Source organism: Podarcis muralis, chromosome 2, assembly GCF_964188315.1.
Source record: "Podarcis muralis chromosome 2, rPodMur119.hap1.1, whole genome shotgun sequence".
Taxonomy (NCBI): Eukaryota; Metazoa; Chordata; class Lepidosauria; order Squamata; family Lacertidae; genus Podarcis; species Podarcis muralis.
Genome location: NC_135656.1, coordinates 65,807,870 through 65,825,209, shown reverse-complemented (window position 1 = coordinate 65,825,209; position 17,340 = coordinate 65,807,870). Strand labels below are relative to the sequence as shown.

General features: G+C 41.9%; 1 protein-coding gene across 5 annotated transcripts in view; it reads right to left on the bottom strand.

Annotated features, from left to right (window-relative positions):
* CYFIP2 (cytoplasmic FMR1 interacting protein 2) overlaps positions 1-17,340 on the bottom strand; it is a 65,927-nt gene that overhangs the window by 42,405 nt on the left and 6,182 nt on the right. For 3 of the 5 annotated variants that reach the window (XM_028718364.2, XM_028718361.2, XM_028718362.2), the window contains exons 2-10: positions 11,280-11,420; positions 10,012-10,101; positions 9,806-9,883; positions 7,790-7,891; positions 6,391-6,572; positions 6,019-6,115; positions 5,498-5,626; positions 4,433-4,537; positions 1,021-1,112 (exon numbers count right to left, since the gene is read on the bottom strand). In XM_028718364.2, the coding sequence (XP_028574197.1) occupies positions 1,021-1,112; positions 4,433-4,537; positions 5,498-5,626; positions 6,019-6,115; positions 6,391-6,572; positions 7,790-7,891; positions 9,806-9,883; positions 10,012-10,101; positions 11,280-11,396 (992 nt within the window). In that variant the 5' untranslated portion in view covers positions 11,397-11,420. Of the gene's footprint in view, positions 1-1,020; positions 1,113-4,432; positions 4,538-5,497; positions 5,627-6,018; positions 6,116-6,390; positions 6,573-7,789; positions 7,892-9,805; positions 9,884-10,011; positions 10,102-11,279; positions 11,421-17,340 lie in introns of those variants that run through there. The other 2 variants (XM_028718363.2, XM_028718365.2) reach the window with 2 other exon arrangements.

Here is a 17,340-nt window from a genome sequence, read left to right as displayed (position 1 = left end):
AACCACCAACATCTGATGCACATTCATACCTGCAGTCACCTACAGCTATCCTCATGATATACCTATTCAGGCTTACAATTATGAACAACATGTACATAGATAAGCATAGACACAGATGAGTATGGCAGCCTTCCTCAACCTGATGCGTTCCAGATGGTCTGGACTATAAATCCCATAAGCACCAGCAAAATGGTCAGGGATAATGGGAATTGTAATTCAACATCTGGAGGGCACCAGGATGAGGAAAACTGACGTAAGGTACTGGCATGTCTGTCTAACTAATGAGCGTTCTGATGGTAATCCAGAAAGTCTTTGTAAGATTAGGTATGGACATAGCTAGTAAGGATCCAATCAAAAGGTAGGGCAGGAATGAACGCAGGGGGAATTAGGGTCTTGCCTAGATTGTCTCACATCAGTGCTTCTGAGACTAGCTTGGGTGAGATCATGTGTCTGAAACAGATGAAAGGAGGAAGCACTAGCTAGCAGGAAGCAGATAACTCTAGGCAGTGACAAAATCTGCAAGATGTGGGGGAACTATCAGGGAATACAGATGTCACTCTAATAAGAGTCAGAGTTTATTGAGTCCAAAAACTGCTCCTTGGTTGTGCTGTTATAGAGGTACAGCCTTGGCTCAGTCAAAATAGGGACAGAACAGAGAAAGATAACGAAGGTTCCAAAGCAAGAACTCTTTTCGCTGGAGCAGAGAATAGCTTGGACTATAACCAAACAATTTATTTCAATGGGTTTAGGTACACCTAATTCTGCACAAGATTGGGGTTTTCACCCAAGGTACAGCAAGGAAAGGATGAGGAATGATGAACCCACACACATCTGGCCTCAAAAGAACTCACTACTACAGAGTCACACTCAGCAACACAATCACATGGACACACACACACACAATTGCAGGCACCCATGCACAAACCTCACACACGAGAGCAGGAGAGTTGCAAGTGTCTGGCAACTTCCTCTCTTGACCAGGACACACCAAAGCCAAGAGACATTATGGCAGGCACTCACTTGGATTTGTTCTCCTCATAGTGAGCACTGGTCTTAATGTATCTGGCCAGCTCTATCTGCATATCGCCGAATAAAGGAACCACCTGCAGCTGCTGGAAGAAAAAACAAAAGATGGTTTCAATAAGGCAGAGAGGCTACAAGAGATTGGGGGAGAAAGGGGTACTTAACCGCCAGAGATGAATAAAGTTCTGGAACAGTCTTCCCAATAACTTTTGGATGAGCAAAGAGCCTTATTGAGTAATTACATACATGAGGTGTTTCAATGACTCAAACCAGATTCACACAGTTAAATCACCATGATGTGACTCTTGATGGTCATTTTTGTGTGGTGATCATTTCTTCTGAAGATGTCACCTACATGGTGAGATGTTACTATATCCTGGGGAGCATTCAGTACCCCAGTAAATATTCAGGACTCACTAAATGGGAGCATATGACAGCTGACAATGAATAAAACTACTCATCAAAAAATCAGTATGAAAATTCAGCCTTGAGATGCTTTGCCCAAACAGACACAGCAAAAAAACACATAGTACGGTAGCAGCAATGTTCTACAAGAGAAAGGGTATCACCATGCTTTGACCCTTTTAACAGGAAGTGTCTCTTTATCCCAGTACTTTCTGTAATTCTTCCTGTGATGGTAACAACTGTAGTCTGAGATACATTACTTCCCTAATATTTTGTTTGCAATTTCTTCTCTCTTCTTCCAAGGCGGTACAAAGCTCGGTTTATGCTAACTGTATTAAAACATAGACATGAATTCAGTGGGTTTAAATTTCAAGAGTGATGGCTGTAGATTTTTGGTGCTTCTCATTTCTGAAACACTGCATCAGAAATTGGTTTCTGTTTTATCCTTTGTTGGATACAGGAGTCACTCTGTCATTTGCAAGCCTGGGAGAAATATAGCATGCAAACCAGTAACAACATGTAGATCTCACCCATATGTGTGTGACAGGGAGTTCTGGAATTCATTTTGGAACCAGCCCACAGCTTCAAAGGATAGCAAGGTCAAAAAACTTACAAGTACCTTAAATGAAAAAATTCACTCCCTTCACTACTCAGTGTCCTTGGCAGTGGACCCTGCTGGTGGGAGTGAGGCTATGTTGATAAACAGAAGCTACTATCACAAACAGATCAGGTTACATTGTTCAGCTGGTAAATGAAGAGTAATATTGTCACATCTGAAGAGCAACAGATGGCGTGCAGCCAAAGGGATGCAATTAAGCTAAAATGAACTGCAGTTCTTAAGTTACACTTCATAGTGGAACACAGTTTTCTTAATTAGCTAGCAACAGCAAGCAGAGGTCACAAGCTGGTGAATGTATCTGGCAGTGGTACAGGTCAAGTTGCTGCTAAAGGGTGGGGGCCCCCAGAGGTTTAAACTTTGACAATCCTAGTTTGCCTTCATCACAGGAATAGTGTGTGGCTATGAATAATAGTACAGTTCCAAAGCTCTTGCTGATAAGCTGTGGGGTGAATTGGGATGGGATGGGGGTGGGTAAAATGGGAAGAGAAAACCAAGTTATTTTGGAGCAGGCAGCGAAAACTGGATAGGTTTTCAAAGGCAACAATGGGGCCCAAAACACATTTTTAATAAAACTTTTCTTTAACAGAAAGTTACTTTTTCTGTCACAACTGGTGGTGTGCAGCAGCTGTAGTCAGCAGACATTTGGCCTGTCCAGTCCCCCCCCCCAGTGCCTCAGTTGTACTAACACCACATCATGATGTAAGGTCACTCCGAAGGCATTGTTGGGAGGAAAAACGGTCTGCAAACTCCATCCCAAAGAATGAACAGCACAGGTTTTCAAACAAGCTTTGGCTATTTGGAATCACTGTACTTCATTCTAACATTGCTTAAAATGGCAAGACCCTTCCATGCTACAGCTACTAGGAGTGAAATTCCTTTATGTTGAAATTTATTTTGAAAAACTTAAGTTTTCCTTTGTTCCCTGTGCATCTCTGTTGTAACCACTACAAGATTGGAAGAAACATGTTAACTTTGGAAACACATGGAAAACATAAATCATGACAGGCTGATGTTCTTGGACACATTTTTGCCACATGTTTTCAGTCAAGTGACTCCCCTACACACATTCATTACCCTCACAATATAGACATCAACCATGAGAAGTCATTTTTCATACAACACATGAAGCAGATTTCAGACTTCCAAAACTTGGTTGGCAAAGTTTACAAGTGGTCATTGGGTCCACTCATGGGATGCCAGCAACACAGATAACGATTAAATAGTGAACTTTTTAATATATGCTGTCTGCCAAATTTTGTTGCCATGTTTGAAAACATATTACATGTGACAACATTGAGGAGAGGCAGAATCTCAACAAAACGTTGCTTTCCAAGGAGCACCTCAACCTGCCACCTTGCTCTTCCTCATTAAGTCTGCCATTTTATTTCTCTCCACACTGGCAGAGCAAGTGGAACTTTGTCAAATGTCCTCCCCAATAAGGCCATTCTAAAAGCAGTAAGGCACCACTGGCATTTTTCAAAAAACTGATACTGGTGTCTTGGTTACTGAAGAGGGCAGGGTTATCTGAAGAACTGTTCTCTGGATCCTCTCCACAGTGTACTTGCCTTCTGCTTGCGACACATTCCATGATCTACATTGCATTGGTTAACATTGGTGGGAAGCCAAGGCTTGATGGGCACATTATCTAGCCTGCTACCCCCTTCCAACTATTATGCACCTGTAGTTTTTGTTACAATTTTTTGAGCATGGATATTTGCATGGTGTTAAAATACTCAACACATTTGGAAGGCTTCATTTACAATTGTACAGTACTGACTCCAGCACCTCCCACCTGCCTACCTATGTAGCTTAAATTAATAGGCACTTAAATTCACCACTCATGGTAATGAAAGCATTGTTGATAACACAGAATACAGCATTTTCAACAGGGATGGGAATGGATTCTCACTATTTCAGCTCACAGCTTATATGCTGTGGGCACAATATCTGGGTGTAAGTGGAGTCTACCTGTTGCATAACATAGGAACAGATTGCAATACCCAAGATAAAGTCCATAGCCATGCTGTAAAAATCGAACGTGAGTACAATGACTCTGAAATACTGCAAATATGGACAGTTAGCAGCACCATGACCATATTCCTCAAAGAAAAGTGGTGGAAATGGGAAAGAGTCGCACACTAAGAAGCAGGTGGAGGCTGCAACTTTATCAAGTGTTATCCGATATCACAAACATGGCATCAAACAAAAACTCAGCTGTTCAGCTTACTGTAATGTCAGACACTGAAGATTTCCAATGCAATTGCATTCCAGCATCTCAATCTTTTACAAATTGTGCTTGCTTTGCCCCTTGACAGCTATCCCAAGCAGCATGACCACAGATTCCTTTGGAGACAATCCTAAGCCAAAGCAATGCCAGACACTGACCTTGAAAAACTTGTCAATTTTACTGAGGTTGATTCTCTTCTTGGCATCTAGTTTGTAAATGTTACTGACATTTCCGTCCATGAGATAGAGACCAAAGCCCATCACCTAGCACAAAAATGAGATAAGCATAGAGGTCTGGTGGGAAGAACAGTGATATTTTCGGGAAAGTTATAAGCTAATCCAACATCACAGCTAGGGATGTTTACGGCTTATCAATTCCAATTTTATTTCTTCTGAAATTCAGTAATAAGCATAAGAAGCTGCCTTATACTATGCCAGACTTTGTGCATCTAGCCCAATATTGTCTACTCTGACTGACAACACAGGTGAGGGAAGGGTTGTTTTTTAAATGGTAATGCTAGGAAATGGTAATACTACATACTAGGAGAAGAAATGTTTCACAGCACCTGAAGACTGGTCTTTATTCTCTGAGGGTACATTACTTACTTTTCTATCCCACTTTTCAGACAGTAATGGTCTCTCAAAGCAGGCACATATCAATTGCCTCCCGTCAGTGGGAACTGTTGCCTGGCAACTGGCAACTGCAAGCAAGGGAAGGCCTGCCTACATCATGGGCTGAGTGAGTGCCAGCTGCTCAAACTCACTCTCTTGTCTTAAAAGACACCAGTTGCCTAGTCGGCAGGGGCCTAAGGGAAACACCAAGGATGAGGGAAGGAACTTGTAGGGATACTATGTTATTTTTGTACCCGATACCAGACCTGAATATGGTTTTTATTGTGAGAAATCTTATGTAAGCTGCTTTGAGAGCCTGTCAGGACTATGAAGTGGGATATAAGTATTATTAGTAATAATAGTACAGTAGTAGTAGTAAAATATGTGGAAGGAAGAGGCATTAAACTGACTCTGCCAAAGACTTGATCCCATTTGTAAATAAAGGGCTGTTGTGTCTTCATGAAGAGCTGAAAGAAAAAAAAGTGGAAGCAAAATGGGGAGGAAAATAACCAGGAACCATAAAAACATTTATTTTTAGAACAGGGATCACAATGAGAGAGGGAAAGATTAAGAGACAGATAACCCATCTTTGGAGAGAGGTAGAGACGTTACCTTTAGGAGCATATGCTTCTCACTGGGCGTCAAGTACATCTTGTTTTCGTAGTAATCCACACAGATGTTCACAATATCAGCCAACAACTCCTCATAACCTGGAATGACTTCTAGCTGCTGATGCAGGCACTTAAAAAAAAACGTAACAACCCACAAGACCCTCAGTAATTTCAAACAAAAGGACAAAAAATTAAAATGTTCCAAGACTGTGAAAATTTAATTACTTCAGTGTACAGAGCCAATAAGTATTGGTTATGGCCTTTCCAGATAACAAATGCAGGTACAAAGGACAACAATCTGACAACAATCCTAGACTAAAGGCCTCAAACAGAGGTCAATTATTTTAACTTTGCTAAATTATTTAACTTTAATTATTTAAATAATTCTATCTTATGTTCAAGAGGACAGTCTACGACTTAAAAACAGGAATTAAAGCTTTATAACACACATAAAAAGCAAAACAGTAGTAACTTCACTGAGCATATGACGGGAGAAAAAATAAGAATATAAAACTACCATACCTGTGTGATCCTGTTATGATTTGCTAGGAACATGGAAAGGTTCTGCGATTCCTGAATAGACTGGGGATCAGCCATTTTCCTCAGAAACTGGGCTGCTCTGAAAGACAACAGAAATCTTACCTTGACCAGGGTATTTCTGTACATACCATGCTAGTTTGTGGCTATGTAATACAGGCCTGTAAAAAGAGCCTTCACCATAACGTTAAGAGAAGCATTCCGTTTCATTATCTTTGCTTCCCTAAAAATAGATTTCTACTGCTAAATATTTCTCATAGACTGCTGGAATAACACAGGGCCTAATTCCAAAGGTCCCAACAATTCACCCTCTCAGAACGGCAACACTAAAAATGCATGGGCATTCACCAATCTCACCTTTTGTAGGCAGAGTGGTCATTTTTGACACTGCACTTCATATTTTTCAATTCATCCAGGACAGCAAACATGTTGATAAACTTTCCCAATGTCAGTAGATACGCTTCAGAAACAAAGTCTTTCCTTCTCTCTGCGTGACACAAACGTTTTACCTCGCTGCAGAATCGCTCAATGGCCTTTCTCTGGAAAACAGAAACAAATGGGTAATTCAGAGGTGGGGTGAAATGGGAAGGCCTTGAGCAAATAGTTGCTGAGAATAGCCTTGTTCTGACTAGGATCAGGATCCCATCGCCTGCTCTTTCTCTTTTTCAGCTCAACATTACCATGTTTCCACCCAGCAGTTGAAATCATTGTTCCAAATATTGACCTTTTAGCTTTCTCAACGAGGAAAATTCAAGCAACAAAAGTGGTTGAATAGTATGTATGTAGTTTGTAAGTTAGCTGATAGATAGAAAGATGATAGATAGATAGTCTGAAATAAACAAATATCAACTCAGCAAGCAGCAGGGCAGTTTTACCTGCTGAGATGAATAAAATGTGAAAATGAAATGTTAATGTTCTCTTCTGCTTGTCCCCTGCAGCTTTTCAGGTAGAAATTGCAGATCTCAAAACACATGTTCAAAATTGCTGACCGATAATCTTACAGGAAAGAAAACAAACCCACATTTGGTGCTCAGAGCAGCATACCTGAAGCAGAAAATGGTTCTCAGACCTGACCCCAACATTGCTATTCTATTTAGTGTCCCTCAAAAAAGTGTTTAGGTCCTTTGGGCAGACCACTGATTTGGCTGCTTTTCTTTATACTGCTACGTTGAAGAGGAAAAACATCTGCTTCAAAAGGTTGTCATCACCTGAGATCATATTCTATGGGTTGCTAGTTTGAACTATGTTTTGTGTCACAAGTAAAGACCGAAACTGAATTTGAGAGACTAAAACTTTGCCCACATCAGTTATGCAAGTAGTTTGTTGACTCAACAGGTGGAAGGCACAGACAGTTTTGAAAATAGTATGGAAGGAATCCAATGCTGCACTAAGGCGATTGTTCCGTCAAGGCAAGTGTTTGGGCTTGCCAGATGATCCCCTCTTTCCCAGCCCTGTGCAAGGACTTCTGCTGGCAGGACTCATTAGCTGAATCCCACCCAAAGTTGAATCATGTCAACTAAGAACTTCAAATAGGTCAGCTATGTGAATGAAAAGAATAATGTTACATTTTTGGCAAATGCGCCAAATTTAAAGCAGGCACACTGGTCTCCCACCTCCCTGCAATGAGATACGGTGAACTAAGGCACATTCCTAGAAGCATTTTCAGCTTTACTCTGCAACATCAGAACAGACCATGCTGATAGGCAAAGGAGATCATATTGAAACATAGGAATTTTGAAGCTCCCCCAAAACCTACCTGAAAATACATGAACTTCATGAGCTTTGTAACTTCTGGCTCCAAGACTTCCACAGTCTTTTCATAAATCTCAACCCGATTTGGCTGTTCATTGCACTTTACCTGAAGGACAACACCTATTTTCATTAGTTATCCTAATGGGACAAATGTTCTGCTTTTTTACTTTGAAAGCAGCGTGACAGAGAACTGTGATAAGGAGAGTCACCAAGCCAAATAATTTTGTGAGCATTTTCTAAATAGTAATATATATCAAAAATGATATTTGGCCAGCAGAGCATACTTTATATTTGCTTAACACTTTGTTTCTATTTGCATATGGGAAGACATCATAAAATTGCATTTTCATTTTCATCCCTTACTTTTTTTGTTGCTAAATTTTCTAAAGTTTTTGTTTTTTTATTTAACTCAAATCTTATTTATCTTCCAAAGCAATTTAAATAAAAAACACTGCTTTTAATTATTTTCCTTTAGAAGAAAAAAACTTCCACACTCAATAAGACCAGATTACAAATTCTACACTTATTTGCATATATTAAATGACTAGCTGAAGAAAGAGATCTTCTGTAGGACGACAGCCTATACCTATAAGAACCTGCCAGAGCCCAATTATTGGCTTCAAAGGCCCTGTTCTCTAGCCTGACACTAAAGTCAATAGTGTTAGCAGGTACTAGGGAGAGCCTTGTCAGTGATGGCTCCACAAACTTCTGCAATTACCGGTACCTCCCCCAGAATTCTGGTTGGCTCCCTCTCTTGTGGCCTTGAAGCGGCACCAAAAGATTTCTTATTTCTTCCACTAAGCTTTATCGATGGTGCCCTACATAGATTTTTATTGTAAGCAGTTTTGTGAGTGCTTGTGACCTAAAAGGTGAACTAGAAACAGATTGAATAAATACACATGAAGCCTCTGTGAAGTTAACTGAAGTGTAGCATACACTGCATGCCAGATAGGCAGAACAACAGAAGTAGATACATCAGGCTCTCAAGAATTTGTGCACAATTTTTTTCTTTCTCTCCTAAGAGTCATTCCCTTCATCAGTATGATCTAGTGGTCTTTTAACCGGGTTTGCATAAATTCGCCTGCAATATGCTTCAGTGATCGAAGCAAGAAACTAGAGCAAGTGATCAAAAATTCATGGGAAGCAAGGAAATATTCAGCTGGGATTTACAAAGGCTAAAGGGATAGGGACGCATTAGTCAAACAGCAAAAGATAACCCTTAGGAGAACTGCATATTGATCCAGCTTGGAGTCCATAATGGCACCAATACCGGCGCTGCTTGCTGAATTAGAGTATTTCCCAGGCTGCATATAGAGCAATCTGGTATCATACTGAATTCACACTGGAAATGGTATTTATAAGTTAATCATAATAGCCCAGGGGAGGCCTCAACAGTGCTTGGTGCAATGCTATTCTCTGTGACCTGTATGGCATTTGGAAGCTTATGCTGATGAAATAGGAATGACATTGCTGATTTGTGTTTAATATGGGCATCTTAACAAACACATTGGGAGAAAATTTGGATGGCCAGAAGACAAGCTCCTGACCCAGTAGCAAAGGCCCATAAGAACATAAGAAGAGTCTGTTGGATCTGGCCAATGGCCCAACCAGCCCAGCATCCTGTTCTCACAGTGGCCAACTAAATGCAAGCAGGCCCTAAGCACAACATCTCTCTCCCATCCTGTGGTCTTCAGCAACTGATATTCAGAAGTATACTGCCTCCAACCATGGAAGAAGAGCACAGCCATTATAGCTAGTAGATACTGATAGCCTTATCATCCATGAATTTGTCTAATCCCCTCTTAAAGCCACCCCACCCTGATCACACAAACTCAGAACCTCAGCACCGCTTCATGAACATTTTGATAGTGAGAAGATGGAAAACGTGTATTATCCTCACCCAAGACCCAAATCAGAGCCCCTATGCTTCTAAATATTTCCATCCCTTGTTCCCCCTGGACTGTAATTTCTGTAATTTCTGTCTGAGTGGGCTGGGCTTGAGTCCAACTGTACATCTTACCTGGGGAATGGCCCTGGAACAGCTCCTCCAGGTATAAAGCATCACTGCATATTCATGCCCTTCCTCCAGCATCTCATTCTGGAAGACAGACACACATTTTGGCAGAACGGCAGTGCTGGTTACCACAAAAAAACAATTACACTTCAACCAACTGCACACCGAGTCCCCTTTAGTGTAGGCAGCTGTGTACAGTCTATGGCACTTACCATGCTTGAGTGCACTGTAGCTTGTTCAATATACCTGGCAATGCCAGTTACAAAGGCATTTCTGTCTTCAAAATTGGTGTCAAAGTTGGCCTGAGAGCAAATCAAAAAGCAAGGGTTAATGCCGCTCACAGTTAGAGCAAGCACTCACACACAGAGTAACACTTATTTGACAGCTGGAACACATAGATTTATTATGCACTCACTACAGTGTCATTGTCTTTTATCACCTCAAGTAATTAGTCAACAAGGGAAGCCATAGTAGCAGGTTTTAATAAACCATATGGTGTGGTCATTCACAAGGCAGTAGCCAACAATCTGGATGAGTGAATTCATGCTTACTTGATCATTACTGTGCTTAGAATGCACACCTATAACCAATACATGCTTCCACAAGACAGCATGGAAAGGGAAGCAAAGGGATCATAGCCCTGTTTGAAAGATAGTCAATCAATCTCAGGAAGGAAACTGTTGTACCAGAAAAGGTTTCCGCGCTTTCACCGGGGTCAGCGTCAGTCAAACTTTCCCCAGAGAAAGCATGCAATGCGAGAGAGGGAAATATATATATATATGAGGGAAGAGTACTGAAACTTTATTAAGGCCTGGAATCTCAGTGGTATAAGTACTCTTCCACCTCAGTCATTTTTTATTATCTAAATAGTCAAAACAGAAAGAACTTGAGGCATAGGATTTAATCACCCACAGCTTCCCACCTCCATCTCAAACTTTCAGCTTCTTGCTCTGTTGAAAATATTTAGACCAACACAGGAAACAACTTCCCTGATTTTTTGTAACTCCTTGTGGAAGAATTTATTATTAAAAGAGCATGGTGTAACATCAGCTGGTGTAGCACTGACCAGTTTTAGCAGATTTACACTGGTTGCACGGCGTGATACGGTCAAACTTGGTAACAGATGTGAGTAGTGGATATGCCACTTTGAAGGTTTGCAAAATACTTCACTACAGCCTATTTGTGTCAGCCATCGGCCATAGCAACAATAGAACATTGGGATGTACAGATAACAAAATAAAAAGCCGATTACATAAAACACAGTTTAGGGTCATGAATCAGCAATCAAATAGTGGACCTTCTTCTGATTGCCCCAGCTAGAAACCTTGCAACCTTTGCAGTCATCCTTTGTTGCTTACTGTATTACATATTTCCCCAATCACAATGTTTTCTGCTTGACTTCATAATACCATGAACTGCAGAAATGAATGGCAAAAGCATGCAGGCCCTAGAATAAAATGTTTGAAGACCTGCTGTTTACCTGGTACATGATAGACGATGGAGGTGGCTCGATGCATGGCTGCTGATCAGGTAATGGCAGCTCCTCCAGCAGGTCCACATTGGACAGAGCATCCTCCAGTGTTACGTGAGTCGTCATGGCTCCAAGCTTTCAGACTCACAACTAAACTCAAGGAAAATAAGATTATGTTATAGAACCAGTGCCAGAAAACTTAGGGATTCAGAATAAATGGAATCAAATTAGACAACAGGCCAACATGCAAACACACGATCCATTAAAACCAGTGGGAATTAAGCAAGATGTAACTATGGACGCGGGTGGCACTGTGGGTTAAACCACAGAGCCTAGGACTTGCTGATCAGAAGGTCGGCGGTTCGAATCCCCACAACAGGGTGAGCTCCCGTTGCTCGGTCCCTGCTCCTGTCAACCTAGCAGTTCGAAAGCACCTCCAAGTGCAAGTAGATAAATAGGTACCGCACTGGCGGAAAGGTAAATGGCGTTTCCATGCGCTGCTCTGGTTCGCCAGAAGTGGCTTAGTCATGCTGGCCACATGACCCGGAAGCTGGACGCCGGCTCCCTTGGCCAATAAAGCGAGATGAGCGCCACAACCCCAGAGTCGGCCACGACTGGACCTAATGGTCAGGGGTCCTTTTACCTTTACCTAACTATGGATTAGAATGCAGACTGGGCTGTAATACTATACACACTTAGCCCCAATGTTCACCAGGCCAACAACACTCCATATACTGCTGAGTAAACTCGCATAGGACAAAGCTGCATGGCTGCATTTCCAAAGGGAAACCGCCTTAAGACAGCATTAAGATAGCCTGCTGGTAGTCCACATGTGGATCGTTAAGATCATTAGGAAAACCACGTTGACTTGATTTGATTTACATACACAAGCAGTTAAGACAAGACTACACCACAATCATATGGTGGGCAGGTAGATAAATGTTTTTGTCTTGAGAGAGATAAAAGAGACACAGATGAGAGGTACAAGGATAATTTGTAGCCTTCTAGTACCTTGTGTATCTAAAGATCTTGTGACTACCTTCTGCATGCCATTTGTGCAATAGTAACCTTGTAATGCGGTTACCATACTATGGGCCAACAGCACACCATTACTGTGGTGCAGCTGCTTTAAGAAGCATTGCCTCACTGTCTTAAACTATTTCCATACACAAACAGTCCCGAGTAACACTCTGGGAACTCTGCTCTGCTTTTAAAAAATGTACAAACTTTATAATTTCATGTACCTACGGAGGGAGGACAGAGGTGCCTGGCGTGCTCTGGTCCATGGGGTCACGAAGAGTCGGACACGACTAAACGACTAAACAACAACAACAACCTACGGAGTCCCCTGAGTATGGAGAAACCAACCCCGTTTGTCAGAAGAGAAGTCCTCAATGATAACACTTTCACAAGTGACACCCAGAAAACATTTCCCTTATTTTGCAGCATCTTTCAAAAGCTTCTACTTATCCAGTTGATTCAACTGGACTGATCATGTGCTTCATTTAATATTCTGTGTACTTTGTTATTTTTCACATCAGAAAAAGGAAACAACCAACAAATGTCTACAGCACTTGCACAGGCACCTGCAGAGTGGTGGGAAAGTGTGGTTATATCTGCAAAGGAAACACAACCTTGAGAGAACATGTGCAGATTCAGTGCAGCAGATACACTGGCATTATTGCTCAATAAAATAAATGCCTCTTCTACTTCTGTTTATGAGGTTTTATCAATTAAGTCTGGCCTCTGTCAATATAACCCAGAGGCCGACATTGCTGAATAAACTAATTATTATTCCTGAGGCTGTAAAATTCTGATAATTCATCCGAGCACACTATACAACTGTTGAATTATCTTTACATTCCCATGGGGCATTTTAGATTGGATCAAATAACTAATTGATTCTTTAGAGGACAAACTACATTCTCTGAAGTCTACTGAATGAGGAGTTTGGGGGGGGGGGGAGAGATGTGCAAAGGTGTCTATGTCTAGCAAAGGAATGTGTACAAGGACTTATGGATGTCTATTTATCTTTATTCATCTGTGGACCAGTAGGCCCTGCAAAACTGTAGTGTTCGTCAAGGCTCTGTTATTTAATGTGTGTTACAATCTCAAGTATGGAAGTGACAACAGATGGACACAACGATCAGATGAGGTAATTCTGAAAAGGTCCTTATGGCAAGTGTGATATACAGCTGTCACAGCAAAGCAGCTGCCTGCCTAGGCTTTGTGGCCAGTGATTTACAATAAAAGGTTTCCAGAAGGAAGAAATATGGGTCACACCAACTATTCTCATTTTGAAGGAGCTGAACTCAAACTCCTTACACATTCATAGGACCCAAGAGCTTGCATTTCGTTGCCCCTGGGAGCAAGCCCAAAGGCAGGCGGAGTAGCAATCCTCTTGAGGAATGCACACATTATAATAATATTCCCTCAGAGGTACTGAAGTGAATGACTCTTGTTTATCTCACTGCAGTCTTGCATGAAATGAGGTTATATCCCACAGTTCAATTCTGTCACATTTTTATTCTGTGCATCTCAGTGCTGGTTCACACCTACTGATAAATGTGCAAACCTGGCATTGAGGTTTCCCTGCCAGGTGATGTGAGGTGATATGAAAGTCCTATTTAAGGTGCCTGATATGTGATAACGCTTAGCATTTTGAAGTGTTCAGCAGTTGGAGAAGAGGGCTGGAGTACCTCAGAAAGTGGCCATTGGTCTCAGAACTGGAATGTTGCATGTGGACAAGAGCATCTCTTTCTGACATGAACATTAATTGTTTTGGTCACGCAGAGAAGCTTAGAAAACAATAACAACAAATTTCTTGTAGTTGCTGGATCATTCCATGTTACATAACACCTGCAGCCTATTTATAATAGTCCCTTTGGTTTCTGGGCATAAGATACATGACTAACAATGCAATCCTAATCATGTCCACTTAGAAATCTTATTGCATTTAGTAGAGCTTACTCCCAGGTAAGTGGGCTTAGGACGGCAGCCCAAGTTTATCTTTACAGAACCGCATTAGAAAGCAAAATATCTTCAGTGCAAACTCCATCCCACACAGCAGATTTCATGCTGTGCTTCTGCTCCACATACTGTATTTTTTGCTCTATAAGACTCACTTTTTCCCTCCTAAAAAGTAAGGGGAAATGTGTGTGCGTCTTATGGAGCGAATGCAGGCTGCGCAGCTATCCCAGAAGCCAGAACAGCAAGAGGGATTGCTGCTTTCACTGTGCAGAGATCCTTCTTGCTGTTCTGGCTTCTGAGATTCAGAATATTTTTTTTCTTGTTTTCCTCCTCCAAAAACTAGGTGCGTCTTGTGGTCTGGTGCGTCTTATAGAGTGAAAAATACGGTATTTCTTTGTGCATGTGCTCATGAAATGAAGGAGACTACATGTGCGTTTAACGGCTTCATGACATGGAGAGGTTCAGCAGGCATGGCTGCTCCTGTCACTGCTGGTTGCTTTGAGATGCTGTTTTCTTTGAGGGCGGAAGTTTCACTGGCAGAGTCTCTATGTGAAAATGTTGTTGAAAGTAAAGGAAGCTAGGGCAGGTCTGAAGCTAGAAAGCCTTGCTTACAACATGGCTGAGTATTGTTATCACTCAAATATTGCTTCTTACAAAAGTTTGGCTGTAGTATGGAAAGGGGAAAGGATGTACTATTCCCCTCTAAATCAGCACCATTGTTCTTTGATATCATTACCCCAAACAGACAAAAATATTTAAATGAGAACAGTGAAGCAAAATGTATGCATATTCTGCATAATTAGAATTGCCAGGGGTTTTTTTTTCTGGCTTGGTCCCTGGCATGCAGAAATGTTAACAGATGAAGCTTTCCCCACCATTTAATTTCCCTACCAAGAAAAATTACCCCAACAAAGTATCTGCTCCTTGGGCAGCCGTTCAAAGCACAGGAGCCCTTTCGGGGGGGGGGGTGCGGAATGGCAACCCTACATACAATTGATTCAACTTGAAAAAGCTTACACACTAATCTCATGTCTTTTCCTTTTCAATTCATGATTTTAAGGAGAGATTTTTGTTGCTATAATGGCAGAATTATCAAGCTTTCCCACATGAGCCAAGAACATCTGCTACTTAGTGCCGCCACTGTCATCATCTCCACAGCCATAAAAGCCAAATAGTTCCTTCTTTTTTCCAGTGATACTGCAATGGGGTCACTGGGTCAGTGATCCTCAAAAGGTCAGCAGGGGGTATTAGCCAACAGAAGCCATCTGTGCCTCGTGGGTTTATATGGGACAAGAGCTGACAAAGTGAGTGTTCAAAAGAGAAAACAGGATGGGGTGGGAGGGATATAAACTGTACTCTTTGTGGTTCATGTATAGGTGCAATACTTCCTGCACTGTCATGCCTGACCGACTACTGTTACAGCACCAAGCTCTCAACAGATAACTACATACTTTCTACACTAGAAGTGGATTGCATCAGCTAACTTGAAAGAAGGGACTTTTTTCCACCCCCCAAAAAAAACCACAAGGAGACTTTTGACCTTTCACACAGCACATACTCTGCTTCAAATTACATGATGAAGCACAGAAGACACTATCTCCAAAAAATCTTAAGTGATCCGCCCCCCTTTCTTAAAAATTATTTTCTGTGCAATGCCTTCTGTTCTTCACAAAGGACCTAAAAAGAGTATTTAAGTATTTCCAGACATCACAAAGCCAGCCTAAACCAGCAACTCCCTAGGCAAAATTAGCACTGGGTAGGATGCCCTTGTGCTGTCTGGAAGCACTTGTTCCATGATGAACATGGGAAAACTACTCAATTGGTCTGGGGCAATTGCTTTCATAAATGTGCAGTCACCATCCTATGCAGATCAAAAGAATAGCTCCTCCATGTTTAACAAGGAGCATGTGATTCAGAAATCAACTTAGAACAGCTCCATCTTCAACACTGCAGAATTCCAAAAAACAAAGTTGTGACTGAGGAGGATAGTCAAAGAGTCAAACTACTAGAAGACATGTGATTAGCAGCAAGTAATCATCAAAATGCTACCTGCAAAACAGATAATTCAAGCAGGTCAACCAACACACACACACACTGCAAAAGAACAACACAAAACTGCCTCCAAGTAAACCGCTAGCAATCAAAACTGTCACTTAGCAATTCTGACCTAAGGAATAGCCCTTCTCAACCTAAGCATCAGTCATGAGCCTGAGAAATACAATATCATTTTATATGCCAAAGGAAATGCTATAGGGACAGTTCGAAACTCTCCATTCACAAGTCACATTCCACGTGTGGGAACTGCTCAGGCAGCCGTTCAAAGCACAGGAGCCCTTTCGGGGGGGGGGGGGCGGAATGGCAACCCTACATACAATTGATTCAACTTGAAAAAGCAAGTTTCTGGTCCCTTCCTTTGCGCATGAGCCGGTCTTTGAGAAGTGGAGAAGCGTCTTTCTTTTCCGACCTCTGAGCCACCTGAGTCCTGCCCCCTTGCTTGCTTCGAAAAGACTGCTTGGGTGTTGGATGAGAAGTGAAGGGGGTGAGTGTGAAACTCCGAGCAGAGGCGCCTCCCCCCCCCCCCCGGCCATCTGGGGTAACTCCCTGGGGGGCAGCAAGAGGGTTGGCACGTTTATTATTATTCTTAGTGCAGGGAGAGGTGGTGGCCGGGAAGAAGCAGCTCTGGCTCAGGCTGTGATGGTGCTTCCATGCGGGGCTAGGAATACACAGTCGCCTTTTCCCTCCTTCCCTCCATCCCTTTTGCTCAGTGTCACCTCACTCACATTCACTGATCCTGCCTGGGGAGAGAGGCGACCCCTCCTTGGAGTGGGATCATGGAAGGACACTTAAGTCTTAGGTTTGCAAACTGGACACTCAAGGTGGCCGTCTCTGCCACAGTGTTAGAAACTGAGATATGAAAGCTAGAAGCTAAATGGCACCTTAATCCTAGGTTATAGGCACAACAACGGAATGTCTAGGCGCACTTCTACTTCTTTAATAACAAGAATGCAAAGCTGAAAATGAACTGCAGCTAAAATATTATGTTCATTTTTCACATTGTCTAGTCCTGATGTGAAGACTGCAAAAAACAAAGCCATGCATC